The sequence below is a fragment of the Perissodus microlepis genome, chromosome 14 (assembly GCF_051167445.1).
Source record: "Perissodus microlepis isolate ML-2025 ecotype Zambia chromosome 14, ASM5116744v1, whole genome shotgun sequence".
Lineage (NCBI taxonomy): Eukaryota > Metazoa > Chordata > Actinopteri > Cichliformes > Cichlidae > Perissodus > Perissodus microlepis.
Window position 1 is genome coordinate 1194646 of NC_140474.1, and position 16349 is coordinate 1210994.

The following is a 16349-nucleotide window of genomic DNA, read 5'->3' on the forward strand; positions in this document are numbered from 1 at the left end:
GCTCCCGTGGTTTTCCAGACCCTCATTAATGACATATTGAGGGATTTTTTTTAACATGTTTGTTGGGTGGAAAAGATCAGGATAATATCCTCAAGACACGTCAGATCCATGTTTGAAGTGTCCTACTGGTCTTCTAGAGAGCTGCCAATACATGAAGACAGAAGAATTTGAGTTTCACTCTCCATCTGTCACCTTCCTGGGTTAAACTTTGGCAGGAGGTAAGGTGAAGACGTACAATCTGTCTGTCCCATGTCTCGAAAGCATCTGCAATGTTTTCTCAGATTTGCCAACCTCTAACGCTAATTCATCAGAAACTACAGTCAGATAACCGCACCTCTTGCTCACCTTAGCTTCAACAAAACTCCTTTCACGCGGTTCCCTGAAGCCTACACAGCCTTCATCACGTTAAAACAACTCTTCACCTCTGCACCTGTCCCGGTTACCTATATATCACCAAGCAGTTTACAGTGGACATTGACGGCTCTGATTCAGGTGTCAGGGCCGTGCTCTCTCAGCGAACCGGGCTACAAGGTAAGCTGCAGCCATGGGCCTTTTTTCTTGTTGTCTAACTACCACGGAACAAAACTGTGATGCAGGAGATTTTGAGTTGCTTGCCGTCAAGTTAGGAACTGATGAACCAGTCCATATCAGTGGAACTACCCAGCACGACTTCTTTCCCATTGTGATCTGATGTGTTCCTTAAATTCTGAGCCGTGTATATCCCAACAGGCTGTACACACATGAAGGTGTTGCGCAAATACGGTGTATACAAATACACAATATTTCAACTCTTAAAGAAAAATCATCTGGTCCTCAGCAGGTAGAGTTTTGGCAGTTGGCTAGTCTGGAGCATTGAGCTGTGTGTTAACATGGTGACACAAAGGAAACCAGCAGTGACCTTAGCAAAGGTGTGTCATACCTGAACATGTTGCTGGGGTTCAGAGCAGCCAGCCAATAGCTGTAGGAGTTGGTGTAGAAGTTGCAGGTTCCTCTTTCATGACACTCAATGAAGGGGAGCTTCCTGAAGTGTTCTAGACAGGACCCGGGTGAGGCCAGAGGCTGACCCGACCCCTCCGCCCCTGCTCCGGTTTCCTGGGGAATCAGTCACAACTGGGGTCAAAGGTCAGAACAATGCTTCATCCACTGCAACACTGGTTTGGTGCTTTTGAGAACTGTTTTTATTTGCTTACTGTACCTTAAAAAGCTGCAGATATGAAAACATGAGCTTACCATCACAAAGGAGTAACCCGTCCAGAGCGAGACCCAGTTGGTGGGACAGGTGGGAATCATACTGGTCTGACTGTGGACGGCGATCACTGTGGAAGCTCTGGCCTCACACACAGAACACCTGTGACACGAGAAGCAGCGCCCCGTGAACACGTGTCGCCCGGTGCATCACATGTTCACGAGTAGAGAAACATTGGTGTGAGACAGAAGTGTGTGGCTGTTTTACCGGCTGATGTAGTTGCTCAGTGACTCGTTAGTGACGAAGGGCAGCCCTTCTGCCACCAGTTTATCTGTGGACAACCAGTAGGACAAGTCGTTGTGTGCGGCATAGAGACAGTTCTGCCCAGGGCTGCAGATCAGGAAGGGCATGGTGGTAAAGCGCCTCAGACAACTACCTAACGTACCTGCAGAGAGAGAAGGACGTGTTATTTGAACCCTCTTGGGTCTCCAGTTGTGCTGCAGATTTAAAGTATTCAAACTCTGGATGAGGTCGGCACACCCATGAACTTTAACAGGTTTTTTCCCCCAATTTTTTAGTGTCAAGCATTATTTTTAAAGTAGCATTCAGACTTCTCAAATGTTTCATATGAATGATAGAAAATGTAAGCAGGGTCTTGAATTACCCAGGTCTTGTCCGTGAGCTCGACTGTTGCCGTTGATGAACAGCAGCGAGTAACCCTCGTATATGAGTTTTGTTTCTTCAGGACATTTTGGGATGTCGGTTGTCTGGCTGTGTCGGGTGAACAAGAAGCTGATCTTTTCAGGTGATGCTGACATAGTACCCGGTGTACCCCGAGAACCTTTAAAGCCAACTGGACCTTGTGGGCCTGGACAACCTAAAACACAGAGGCAGTGAGCAGTCTCAGATCCACCACAGCAGTGATCAGCAGCATTTAGTGTATATACATGGGCAGAGATGTTAGTGCCTTGTATGTGGTGGTAAAGCTACTAAACCTTAGATTAAAATGAAGATTCTGGGACGTGGCTGTCCCTCTGAGCACATATGAGTAAAGACTCCTTACAGACAGAGCAGATCTCTGATTATTCAAAGGGGAAACGTTCACATGTACCTCACCACCAGTTTCTGGACTTGGTCTGGATCACTATGTAGGTCCTTCAGGTAGACTGAGAAATGTGCCATTACGTCACTACGTTTATTTGTTTTGGGTTTGTTTTTTATCCGCTCACCTTCTATAAACGACAGCAACAAGACGCACCATTAATTAACTGCAGGGACCTCTGTTACTGCTGATTACAGTCACACCGCATCCATGTACGTCCTGTACCGGCAGTTTCAAGTTTCTATTAACCTCGCCTGCTCCTGCCAGAGTCGTTTCCTCAGCAGGTATTTCACTGCACGAGGAAAATCTATTTGAAACATGAACAGGTTGGAGGCACAGATGTAGATTTTCCCCATTACATCACATTAACTTAGCCGGCTGATTTTCCGACTGTTCGGGAACATCTGCTGGGAAAGCTAAGGGCAGCTAAGCTGTTTTGGCCAGCACAGACTTCCTGTTTGCGGCTAATTCTGAATTTTGACAAAACGCTGTAGAAGGGTAGAGTCTTACTTAGACTTAGATCCTCCCGCGCCGATCAGCGCATCGGGCGACAAGAGAACGCCATCGAACTCGGTCTATCGCGGCAGTTGTTGCTTCATCCCATGACAGTTCGACTGAACGTAAATCTTCAAGGAAAGTCCTCCTCCATGTTATTTTAGGTCTTCCTTGCCGTCTCTTTCCATTCTTCGGGTTCCACAGAACCGCGACACGGGCAGGTCTCGGGTCCGGTAGCCGAAGGATGTGACCGGCAAATCTGAACCGACGCTTGGTGACTTGGACATGGAGCGGCTCTACTCCCGCACGGCGATATACTTCTTCATTGGTAACGTGATCCCGATATGTGATCTTGAGCAGCCGTCGAAGACACGGTACGCCGTAAGACTTGATGATTTTCTAGAGCGTGTCTTGATTAAGGCTATCAAAAGCCTTTTTAAAGTCAACGAAGTTCACGCATAGCCTTTGCTGGAATTCGAGGCTCTGCTCAATAATTGATCTCAGCATGAATATTTGTTCAATGCAGGACCTTCCACTTCTAAAACCCACCTGCTCCTCGCGTAGCCGTTCGTCCACCGTTCTCAATAGTCGCCGAAGTAATACCTTTCCGACGGTAGAGTGGGGTCATGTTAACCATCTACTACATCCACCAAGGTCTTGAAGTTCAAATGAATGATTTGCTCGACTTTAAAAGTACGAGTCTTATATGTGTGATTTGTAAAACATATACAATGAAGAACTGTGTGAAAGTTCACTGAGTGACACAAACCACAGCTGCGTAACAGGGTCAGAGGGTGAAAGAACACCACAGCGAGAGCAACAACATCAAGAAAGTCCATTCAGTGTAGAAAACATCAGGATTCTTTCCAGTTGAATTATTGCTGAAAAATGTTGTTTTACGCCACAAACTCTTCACACTCACATTCACTCTGCAGCATTTTGAGTATTTCTAGCATTAAACTTGTGTTCAGTTTTAATGTCGGACATTTCTTACCTCTTGTTCCGGGTACTCCTCCATCTCCCTTTTGTCCTATTATCCCAGGGCCTCCAGTTTGTCCTTTTTTACCCGTGTTCCCACAGTGACCCTTCATACCTGCAACCACAAACACAACATTGCTTCAGTTCACACTTTCACTGCTCGTACCTGAAGCTTTGTGTCCTCTGGATCTCTCAGGACTCTCCAGGATCATGGAACACCCCCACAAGTTTACTTTGTTCCCCCAGATTTATTCCTTTGTTTTTAATTAAGCTAGTGTGACTGACCAGGCCGGGTTTGCAGGCACCAGAAGTTGCAGATCTCCTCCAACTTTGTCCACACTCACCTTTGGGGCCATGATTCCCAGGGGAACCTGGAAATCCTTTTTCCCCACAGGGCCCTGGCTCTCCAGGTGAGCCTTTGTCTCCGGGAAACAACAGTAACTGTCTGGTTACATTTAGCCCCTTTGTTCCTGCAAGAGGTAACATTCAGTATTACATACAATACATGTGTCATCATGCAGGTGTGTGTTTCTGTGTGTTACCTTTTTGTCCAGGACAGCCCTGAGGTCCTGGTACGCCGCATCCACCCGGTGGGCCTTTGTTCCCATTCATCCCTCAAAACACAAACGAAGAGCAGCTCTATTAATCGCTTCACCTTCAGATATCAATATTAGATCTTTTAATAACATGAATATATAAGAGAGCATTAGCACACATATAGATAAGGGACAGAGTTTTGGTACAATAAGGTGCGCTTTCTCTTCCACAGCTTCTGTTGACCATTTAACCGAAGCACACTTTGCTTGCATGAAATAAAAAGGCCTGTTTGCTGAACCTCTTGCTATGACTGTATGTTTAAATCTGAGAAATTAAAGAAATATCAGACAGACTAAACTATCACCGTATGCTGATGATGTCATTTTGTTTATTATAAGATACACAAATCACTTTTAGCTTAACTACATTTAATAGAAATAATGTGGACATATCTCAGAATGTGCCGTAAGTCTGTGGGAAATCTCTGATGGACTGAACTTAGGAGGTAACTGGAAACCCCTTTAAAACCAGTGCCGTTGTACTGGGAATCCATCCTACCTGACAAACCATCCTACCCGTCGTGTCTGTGTATGCACACAACACGAAATTCAGTGGCAAACCATCCTGGCTTTATGAATATGAGCTACAAGCACACTCTGATGGGCAACGTTAAGTGGCAAACCATCATACCTACTTAAATTTGTGCTGCAATTACTCTGTGACAGCAGAAATGTGCATAAACTACTTACGGTAGGACGTTTTGCCAAAGTAGGATGGTTTGTCAGAACACTGTAACCTTCCAAACCCTTCAGTCATTGCATAGAAAGAACCTGACCTAAGTATTTCTGCAATACAGTTGATTGTTGAATTATTCTTGGTGTGGTTGCATATACCACAAGACAGATCCACACACAGCAGACATGATACCAGATACAGGTGGATGTAACTGACGAGCCTATAAAAGTAGAGCAGTGATCTTTAAAGTACTTTTCAGTGCAATGAGGAAGAGTCCAGAGGGGAACAGTCAGCAGTGCAGGAGGTTCAATTCAGTTTGCAAATGCATGATACATACACGGAGGTTAAAGTGCATTTAACTTTCAGATTCTAGAATCATAAACTGAATTAACAAGATGTTCAGCGCATATTTAAGAGTTGAATAATATCAGTGCCAGATTGGTGTCCATGCACCAACTCTTCTTCCTCATTCTGGTATGCAGATTTGTTGCTGTCAGAGATACGACCTACCACAGTGGTATCATCAGCAAACGAACAATTTAACAACTGTAAAGTGACAGAAGCAGTTTGTTGTGTAGAGAGCGTACATTGGAGACAAAACACCTCATGGTGCGCGAGTGTTGTGTGACTTTAAACAACCCACTTCCTACAGAAGGAACTGCAACTTTCTGTTCTTTCTACAGAAAGTGGTTTGGATCATATCTAACAGACTGCTAGGACCAATTCTGTTTACATTATACATGCTTCCCTTAGGCAGCATCATCAGAAGACACAGCATACATTACAAAAGAATAGAGTTTATTTTGAACGTGTAAATATAAGAAGAAGAAAAAGCAGAAAAACTTTGTTAAAGTGAAGATGTCAGGTTGTCAGGAGTATCTCATATCCACACAGTGTTTTCTGACAATGTTATTCTGTTGTATTGTGTACAGTATCTTATTCTTATTATCTTATCCTGTTCCAGTGTTTTCTTAATTTTTGCTGCTGTAACTTTGCACTGTCCACTTTCTGCTGTGACACAACAAATTTCCCAAGTGTGGGACTAATAAAGGTTATCTTATCCTACCTGATCTCATCTTATGCTGCCAAGCTGTTCTTGCCCAGATGATAACTGTGGACACTGACTGAAAGTAGACGGAAGGCTAAACATCCAAAAATGAAAAAGTCTAAACAGTTACTTTAATCTGGTGAAAGGGCAGCTGTAAAACCTACAGCTGTGGTTAATGTCACATTCATTCTGGGATATATGTGGAATTATATTTAGGTCTTAATAAAAGCACGAGCTAAAAAATAATCAGAGCAAATCATTTATCACAAAAGAAGTTTCGAGATAACTTCTCTGTGCGCACGGCTGCTGAGTTCTACGTGTTGAGCATTTACATGCGAGGAATTTAATTGCACCCATGAAATGAAATTATTTGCTAAAATTATTTTTTACTTGCACATTTGTTATGACATAAATATAATTCCATAGATGTATGCACACCCTGAGGACAGACATGAAACAGCATTGTGAAGCTGCAAACAGCAAACGTGGAGTGATTATTATTTCAGTCCTTACCAACAGGTCCTCTGACACCTACATCGCCCTTCCTGCCTCTGGGTCCTTGTGAGCCTGGTGGGCCACATGCACCCTGTAAAACCACAAAAGCAGCTGATGGTTTTTAATACTGTCATATTAACACTCCTTATTCTGTTTGATATAGACAAGCTGAATTTGAATTCTTTGTAGTGCAGTGCCAGAAAACCCCACATGGGGGCAGTCTCTGCTTGGTAACAGTCAGCCTCAGTGAGCTGTTAAAGATGGGGTGGACTGAGAACACTTCCAACTGCGTTTCCATTTGTCCTGGGCGTGTCCCTGACTACTAATTTGTTGATTAAATGTAAATTTAGAGTAATAAACTATTCAAAAAACAAGCATGTGGTATGCTAGCTAGCTAACTCCTCATTTATAACAGGCATTAGCATGGACAGCTATAATGGCTGCGTGCACTGCAGCCAGGGGTAGTAATAAGTAGCCCAACATTTCACCATTACTATAGTTAATATTGATTATAATATTTATTAGTATAATTATTTTGTGATGAGCAACAGTTGGTTCTTTATTTTTTTTTAAATATATTTGAAATCATCTACTTTACATCCCAGGAAACGTTAAATGGGTCTAAATTTATAAAGAATGGGTCCCCCTGAAGAAAGGGCTATACTAAAAACATCTGACCTTTGACCTATGACCATGAAGCGCTGCATAATAAGATGTATGTTATTACCTGTACCCACATGAACAGAACTGGCTGAAACCTTTGGCCTGGCTATAAGTTTTAAAAACAGCTTTAACACAGATGTTAAACTGTATTCATGCAGCGTGTGATTTTGTGAAACTTTACGACATCATGGTGATGCCAGAGGACATTATATTGAAAAAATGTTAAACATGTGTCATACAGCTCTCTCTGTGCACTTTCATGTATTACTTGATATGGTTTCTTGAATGTTTTTAAGGTCAATTTGGATCTTGAGTGCTAAAAATGAATGTCAAGGTTAAATGCTGAGTGAACCCAGGTATGCGTGTTTGTGGTGATTATAACGTTTTTACTGATTCTCACAGTTTGTGTCACCTGATTTTAGCCCAAATTAAAGCAGCTCGAGCTCTCTTTGGTATCTAGCATCACACAGATTTGGACACTGGACTGCTAACAAACAGATTCTGAACGAACTGCTTCCCGTAATGTTTCTGTGTACTGACCAGCTGGCCTTTTGGACCACTGTCTCCATTGGAACCAGGTTTTCCTGCGATACCTGGTGTTCCTTTACATCCCTTATCCCCTTTGAAACCAGGACCTGGAGGACCAGGAGGGCCCTTACAGCCAGGTGGACCTACAAAAAGACAGAAGATGTTGTTTACACCAAGCTTAGTCATCTGGGAAGTCCAGACATCCTGAAAGTCCTCTGCAAATCCAGCACTTCTGAGTATGTTTGTCTCTCCACACTGTGGGAAACTATAGCTGCATCTAATTAGTCGCACTTGAAGAAAATGCAACTCTCAAGCACACACAGAAAAAAATGCTAAATCCCCCACAGTAGCCTCTAAATCATTTCACTGACGAGACTTCTAATGTGTCTCATCACCTTTTGGTCCTCGACATCCAGCCGGTCCTATTCCACCCTTGCCTCCTGGAAAGCAGACTCCTTCCGTACCAGGAAGACCGGGAGGGCCAGGTGGTCCAGGAGGTCCGGGGCAGCCTGGATTTCCTGTTGGACCAAATGGCCCAGGAGGTCCAAGGGGACCGGGAGGACCCTTCTCCCCGGTACACCCTGAAGAGACCAGAGGAGACAGCACCGTGTTTTTCTTCTTCTTTAGCTCTGACTGAACACTAAACACAGGATTTGATGACAGGACTCACCAGGTGGACCTTTCTCTCCATCTCGTCCCGGAGGTCCCGGCTTAGATACTGGGAAAAGAAACAGGTTAGGAAGTAACACCGAAACTGATGCGTTTGATTCTGTGAGAATTAAAGGTATGACTGTTTACTATCTCTGAGGTCTGGTCCCTGGATTCTGGTCTCTGAGTTTTGGGGGTTTTGTTAAAAGTTCATTCCAGGGCCGGTTCTAGACGGGCATATATGAGGGGGCAGATAGAAATGTAAAGGGGGCAAATGGTGGCAACAGAGGAAGGAAAGTGGTGGGGGTGGTTGTGGGGTGCTCTAGATCATCGGTCCAACCTTTTCTGCACCACGGACGGTTTAATGTCAGACAGTATTTTCACGGACCGGCCTTTAAGGTGTCGCAGATAAACACAACAAAATAAAACGACCGAGACAAAAACTGCTGTTTTGTAAAAATACTAATAAACGCGAATTCACCGTGTAATTGTGTAATTTTATTAGCAGCGTCCTCCTGAAATGCGCCAAGAACACTGAGAGTAACATCCTCCTCTCTGCCCTTTAATGCTCTCTGGTTGCTATGGTAACGCATAAATATTTCTTTCAAAATAAGACGCACAACTACAACACGGAAAAGAACCAGGGAAACCAAGTTAACGATAAAAACCATAGATTTCACACCAAAGCCTCAACTCTTGCGGGCCCGTACCAAACGACTCACGGGCCGGCACCCGTTCCGTGTCCCGCGGGTTGGGTAAACTACAGTTGGATAACTGTTTTGGTCATGTATGCACTTTGTCAGGTCTCCACCCTAAAATCTGACCAACGTAGCTCTTAGTGTCACTGAGACCCCCTGACCATGTTAAGGTTTCAATCCGTCAGGGGGCAAACTGAAAAATAAAACAACCATAATTGAAATAAAATCTTCCTCATCAGATTATAAAGACTAAAACATGACATTTACCTTAATTGGATGGCCTATATCAAATATAACAATTGCCAGTATTAACAAAACTATAAAGGGTTGGAATAGTAATAAAAAAAATTATTCACCATCTATTTTCCTACAATTCTCAAATTAATTTGTAGAACTTTTTTATTCTTGTTTTTTTGATGGGTTTTCTAGTAATGAGTGTGTTTTACTATCCTGTGTTTTGGTTCATCGTTTCTATTCATTCCTGTGTATTTGGTTCCTTCTGGGTTTTGCTGCTCTCTCATTTGTCTCTCTGTCTTTGTCCTCTTGTGTTCTCATTGGATACCAGTCTTCTTCCATGTTTATTTGTCTGGCGCCTGTGTGGAGGCGCCAGGGTAAAATTTCCCCTACCTCCCATCGCTCCTTTCTCTCCAGGAGGTCCAGGTATCCCATCCTGTCCCTGGTTTCCTCTTGGACCAGATGGGCCAGAAACTCCAGGTGGCCCAGTGTTACCTAAATATGAAGACATAATTCATGCACAGTGGTCTGTTCTTAGGCTTAAGGCAATAAAAACAGACAGCAAAGTGTATATTGGAACACTGCTGATGTACCTTTGAGGCCAGGGGGACCTGGACAGCCAGGTTTTCCTTTAGGACCATCACAACCTTTTTCACCAGTGGACCCAGGAGGACCTGAAACAAACAGTCAGGGTTTGATGTAGCTTTTAGTAATGCATGCATGTATGTATGAATGCATGAATGCATACATACATGCATGTATGTATGTATGCATGTATGTATGTCTTTATACAATAAAGACATACATACACATTATGTATACTTTATTAAAAAAGTGACTCAAGAATTTCTATCTGTATGTCTCCATCTATCCATCCATGAATCACACCTTTGCTACCAGGTAGTCCAGTGGGTCCTATAGGGCCACAGGGGCCACTGACTCCTGGGGGACCGAACAATCCATTGTTTCCTGGTGGTCCCTTACTACCTGGAGGTCCTGGAAATCCTGGACTTCCCTGAAAGGACAGATCATTCACTCTGGCAAGTATTATCTCAATGATAAATACATAAATATGTCAGCTTTGTAGGGGTGTTTTTTTTTTTTAAAACGCTTATAATTTGCTTTTTGCAACTTACAATTTTACATCAAGTATGGATTTTCCTAAAGAGAATCAGCCAATCAATTCTGTAAAATACTGGATATGAAAACACTTTTACATTTGAGAAATGAAATAATTGATTGTTTTATAGCCGCTCATTGTCTCCTCTGTGTGTGTACAGTTTTATTCACTTCATGATTTTACTTTGCTTGCAAGTTTCTAGGCCGCTGAGGTGAAACACAAACAAAACCAAAGTTTATTTTTTATGTTAGTCTTCAAGATTCAAGAGTGTGAATGACCTGCTTCTGTGCTTAACATGCAGGCTAATTTGTACATGTTGGAATACCTTAATGACAAAAACAGGCTACTAAAAACTTTCACATTAATGATGAAAAGCATAAATTACCACTCTCAGCTGGTTTTGGAGTAATGCCCCAGATTTGTTTTTGAGTTATATAATTAACGTCTAATTATGGGTCGCGTCTCTACAAACTATGACCACAATCAGCGTCAGGGGGCAGCCCTGGCATGGTCCGACCCCCACCAGCACTGGGACCGAACGGCTCGTAGCAATGGGCCAGACACCCTGCGATCCTGAAGCAGGGAGCCTAACGAAGCAGTGGCACGACCAACCTCCTCAGACCTGAACTCTTCCATGGCATAATTTAAATTTCTGTTTGATATTTGGGCTGATTGGGACCTGATGAATGTAAAAACAAAGAATCACCAGATTTTTTTCCCCTAATTTTCCTAACGTTTCTGAGAAAAATTAGCTCCACATATGAGGACATTTCAAATTTTGATAGAACAGTGGCAGTATAACGTCCTGGTAAGTGGACATCGAGCTCATGTAGAGAAACATTTTTGTTGTGGTCTAGAGAACCCAAAATGTAAGGACCCCCGGTCCCAGGAGGTTAAGGAAGAAATGCAGTGCGTGAATAACGTATCAGAGATGTGTATGATCGTTTCAGTTGAAGACGCCCACTGCAGCGAACCCTGCACTTACCTGAATAAGAACAACTGCCATCATTAACGGCTTCATGAAGAAAATATTTTATACTATAACCAATATCATATGAACTTCAAATTATATGCACCTTATCTCCTGGATATCCTTTAGATCCTGGTCCAGGTGGACTAGGTTCTCCTTTACAACCTTTAGGTCCATTGTATCCTTGACTTCCAACTGCACCGGGAGGACCACAGCGTCCAGCACAACCTTTCTGACCCTTCAAACCTGGAGAGAAAATACCATGAGAGCCTTTATCATGTTTTCCTCTCCTATAAAAATTAAAACTGAGAAACATTGCAACAGAAAAATAGATGGTTTATGTTTCTTCACTCAGGCAGGGGGACATTACCCGGTGCCCCTATTTTTCCTTTGTCACCACGGGGTCCACAGCTACCAGGAGGACCTTTGCTTCCATCTCTACCAGGGTCACCAGGAAGTCCTGATAAACACACACAGTTGTTGTTGATAGTCATGCAGAATCAGAAGAATTTTTCTGTCTGAATTTCGGTGTCTGACAGGGCTTCACATTTCAAGACTGCATGACAAGGAGCGACAACATGCCAGCAATGAGTGTCATGTTAAAAACCATTTTTGGAACACAAAGTGAGGTGCATATCCTTCACGGGCTCTCACACAGTGTTGGAAGAGAAGATTTAGGCTTAGTGGTTCCAGCAGTCAGTGTTAAAGCTGGTGATGATTGACTGGATGCTCATTTTGGTCAACTCGAGATCACCTTGTTAGGGTCGGGGTTAACCCTAACCTAACCCCTCTCTCTTTCAGATACAAAGAAATTACAGAGAGAATACACTTTGTTTACAACGGTCACAAACTTCCTAACATGACAGTTCACCTTGAGGCCCACAGTTCCCAGTTCGACCCTTGGTTCCGTCTTGGCCTCGTGGCCCGGAGAAGCCCTTGTCTCCTTTATCGCCAGTGAGGCCTCTGAGCCCTGACAGTAAGAAAGGAAGAAGACAGGTCAGTGTAATGAAGGCACATCATCTGACAAATTAAAGAAATCATATACAGGAAATGTGTTAATCAGTGAGCTGTAGCAGTACTCGTAGGCTAGTGTTTACAGGTTAGTGTTGTAAACTCAGCTAACCACTCAGAGATTGTAACACCATAAATAACATTTCAACACTAAAGAGTGATGCTCAGTAGAACAGAACAGATTACCTGCTAAACCTTTCTCTCCAGGCTCTCCAAATATCTCAATGTTTGTCTGAAGTCCTTTTGGTCCAGTTTCTCCTTGGTCCCCTTGAGGCCCCGGAGCCCCCTGAGAGCCACAGAACCCATTTGCACCCGTCTGGCCTGAGAGGCAGAGAAACAGAGAAGGGTCAGACAGACAGACTTTTAGTGAAAATAACCGACTCGCCGGTGGCTAAATGAAACCTTTTGGTCCTGGTCGTCCAGGCTCTCCTGGTTTCCCGTCATCCCCTGGAATCCCAGGTGGTCCCAGAGGACCAATGTCTCCCCTCACCCCTAAAAAACAAACATATGTTGATATTGTTATTCAATATTGTTTCATTTGCCCATCGATCTTTACACTACTGTTTCATTTATATTAACAATGAAAAACTTTACTACCAGTCTTAAACATGCACAAGGTTCATGGGTTAGAGTTAGAGTTTTTTACCAATGGGACATACTCAAATAAAGACGCTATGAAAACTGAACTGTGAGGCTAAAACGATTCGTTGTAAAGGGAACATCGAATCTAACCCTACCCTTCAGCGGGTCACCAGCACTCTGGTATAGGTTGAGATCAAAAATGTAGTTTTAGTCCATCTTTAAACTATTTTTCCCCATCAAACTTTTCACTGACAAAAGACACTAAACTAAACTTGAAACATGCACCATGAATCTGTCAATCAGAAAGTTTGAAGTCATCCAGAAACACTCATATCACAGATAGAACCGAGCAACACAGGTTATGCCTCCTCACCTGGGCTTCCTGGCTCCCCATCACTACCTCTCTGGCCTTGTGGTCCCATCGCTCCTATAGGTCCTGGTTTTCCAACATCCCCTTTGGACCCAGATGGCCCCTGAATCCCCAACACTCCTGTGCCAGGCCGCCCAGCATCTCCCTTCAAACCTTTTGGGCCTCGGCACCCTAAAGGACAGGACAGTGTCAGAGCAGATCTGTTTCTGTTTGGTGACGTCAACTCTACCCAGACTAGCTGTCAGATGTGATACCTGGAAACCCAGTGAAGCCCGTCGGTCCTGGCTCTCCATCAGGTCCAGGACGTCCAGGTATACAGATTCCAATAGCACCAATGGGACCAGCTGCACCACACAGACCTCTGTGACCTGAGAAATACTTCACCTCAGTTTAGGTGTAAATGAACTGAATGTATTTCTTTTTTGGAGGTTACCCAGCAACATAATAACTGGCTCTGGGCATTCATTTGAGTATTTTTCCCGTTTCTTAGAGAACCACAGAGAATCATCTACAGACAGTTCCTCTTGATCTTGCTGTGAAACATAATTTGTTGCTAACCAGTTCGAGTTGGATCATCACTTCATGGGTTAACTACCTTTGGATCCTGGCAGACCAGCTTGTCCTGGTGGTCCTGGCTCTCCATTTATTCCTTGAGGTCCAGGGTCACCTGGAGGTCCTACAGAGCCATCTTCTCCCTGAAGTCCTGACTGACCATTTGAGCCTGGAAAACCAAAACCCCTTTCCCCCTGAGACCACAGAGAGCAGCAGGACAGGAAACCAGTAAATGACATTTATAACCAGTTGGCAAACAATGATTCATATAATCGTCTGATCTTCTTCTGATATATTCACCTTATAAAGAAGTTATTTAATCAGCTCTTAATAAGTGTGAGCTGAATTAGTCTGAACGTCCAACAAACCAACACGCGACAGATAATAGTTCATTACAAATGTCAGAAAACCAGCTTCCTGAAACGATGACAACAGTACTGTTGCTTATTCAAATCACTGGTCTCTGTTCAGAGTCTCCACGCTGACGCCGTCTTCTTTGCTAAACCGTAGCATCAGTTCTCTGAGGTTAGAGTTCTGGTGTTATTACTTCTCCACGGCTGTGCTGACCGCACCAGAGTGCAAGTGAGATTTAGCTTGTTTTCCCAACAATGGATATAAATCAAAATTATCATTCTTACTGAATTCATATTAAATGTAATCTTCCTTACTATGTTGGTGTGTGTATATATAACCCACATATGACAACGTATGAGTGACACGTCTGCCTTGAAATGAATGTTTGGGGATTAGCTGCTGACCCATCATCTGTTTAGGATTTTTATGTTGGAACTTTACCCTCTGAGGTCCACGTTACACCCTACACATAAACATGGGAAGTACCGTCAGGGAAAACATATTTGAACCCTGCTGATTTTATAAGTTTGTCCCCTGACGAAGAAATGATCCGTCAGACACGGAGAGTTGAGTTGATGCCAAAGAGCTCGAATTTGGTCTCATCTGACCAAGCTTTCACCCGCCTCCTCTGAATCACTGAGATATTCAGTGACTTCAAACAGGCCTGTGTGTGTGTTCTTGAGCAGGGGGACCTTGCAGACACTGCAGGATTTCGGTCCTTTCTACCAACTGTTTTCTTCAAGGTGGTTCTGGGCTGGTTCCACAAGCTTCTAATTATCATTGAAACTCCACGTGGTGAGATGTTGCGTGGACCTCGAGACTGAGGGAGATTGGGAGTTATTTTATGGTTTTTCCATTTGCGAATAATCGCACCAAGTATTGTCACCTTCTAACTCAGCTGCTTTGTGGTGGTTTTGCAGCCCAGTCCAGCCTCGTCTAGTCCACAATCTTGTCCCTGAAATCCTTGGAAAGCTCTTTGGTCTTGGCCATGCTGCAGAGTTTGGATAGATTGATTGCTTCTACGGACAGCTGTCTTTCATACAGGTAACAAGTTGAGGCTCCCAGTGTCGCTCGTTACCTGTATAAAATACACCTGGGAGCCAGAAATCTTACTGGTTTATAGAGGGTTCAAATACTTCCAAATATTTCCTTCATGAAAATGCAAATTAATTTATAACTTTTTTGAAATTCATTTTTCTGCCTTGTCTCACTGTTCAAATAAACCTACCATTGAAACTATAGACGGATCATTTCTTTGTTAGTGGCAAACACACAAAATCACTTCAGATAATGTTTCCCTGACTCTATGTTTTTAGTTTGTCCTCTAACTGCCAAAACTTTGGAGAACAACCAACCTGAGGTCTCAGTTGTCACTGGTGACAACAACAACCACTTTTTGGTACCTTTATGGTTTTGTTAAAAAAGTGTTGTGACGATTAGCACTGTTGCCCTGGAGTTGTCTTTATCTCTCACCAGCTGTGTTGTCTTTGGATCACACAGTTTGCCGAGGATGTTGGTCGCTTTCACAGTTTGTTTATGATAACAACTTTCTGTTTGAATGAGTTACCTTTGGTCCCGGCATCCCAGGAGGTCCTGATGGTCCTGCTCGTCCTTTAATGCCAAAGCTAGGTAGACCTGGGGCTCCTGGGAAACCCTTCACTCCTGAGATAATATAGAAGTTGTTCACTAAAATGATGATAACTGTTGTAACCCTGTGAGCTCAGAGCGTCTAACTCTATGACATCATGGTTTTTGTTTTTTTCTTTGCTAAACTGTAAAACAGAGTTAGGGTTAGGAAGGAGGTTCATTCTCAACATTCATAACAATTCAAGATTAGTTCATGTAAAAACTGTTCCTGAACTGACCTTTGACCCCTGGGAAGCCTGGAGGTCCCTGGACTGAAAATCCTTTATCTCCCTTTTCTCCCTTTGAACCACAAGCTCCTTTTGGTCCTTTAGGTCCCACAGCACCTGAGACCAGCAGAGAACAGGTGAATCAGAGTGTGCATCTCCAGCAGGTGGAATCACGTGATGTGCTCTTTCT

The 16349-nt window shown here is 43.4% G+C and overlaps 1 protein-coding gene across 1 annotated transcript in view; it reads right to left on the bottom strand.

Moving 5' to 3' along the window:
• The window catches only part of col4a3 (collagen, type IV, alpha 3), a 46146-nt gene that overhangs the window by 2207 nt on the left and 27590 nt on the right, over window positions 1-16349 (bottom strand). The window contains exons 29-52 of the mRNA XM_084951401.1: window positions 16172-16276; window positions 15874-15968; window positions 13996-14146; window positions 13655-13768; window positions 13404-13571; window positions 12851-12940; window positions 12635-12769; window positions 12309-12407; window positions 11808-11897; window positions 11544-11683; window positions 10236-10362; window positions 9941-10021; window positions 9741-9842; window positions 8438-8485; window positions 8163-8348; window positions 7780-7910; window positions 6595-6667; window positions 4304-4375; window positions 4106-4231; window positions 3778-3876; window positions 1851-2063; window positions 1454-1631; window positions 1231-1348; window positions 920-1092 (exon numbers count right to left, since the gene is read on the bottom strand). Of these exons, the coding sequence (XP_084807527.1) occupies window positions 920-1092; window positions 1231-1348; window positions 1454-1631; window positions 1851-2063; window positions 3778-3876; window positions 4106-4231; window positions 4304-4375; window positions 6595-6667; window positions 7780-7910; window positions 8163-8348; window positions 8438-8485; window positions 9741-9842; window positions 9941-10021; window positions 10236-10362; window positions 11544-11683; window positions 11808-11897; window positions 12309-12407; window positions 12635-12769; window positions 12851-12940; window positions 13404-13571; window positions 13655-13768; window positions 13996-14146; window positions 15874-15968; window positions 16172-16276 (2914 nt within the window). The remainder of the gene's footprint in view (window positions 1-919; window positions 1093-1230; window positions 1349-1453; window positions 1632-1850; window positions 2064-3777; window positions 3877-4105; window positions 4232-4303; window positions 4376-6594; window positions 6668-7779; window positions 7911-8162; window positions 8349-8437; window positions 8486-9740; window positions 9843-9940; window positions 10022-10235; window positions 10363-11543; window positions 11684-11807; window positions 11898-12308; window positions 12408-12634; window positions 12770-12850; window positions 12941-13403; window positions 13572-13654; window positions 13769-13995; window positions 14147-15873; window positions 15969-16171; window positions 16277-16349) is intronic.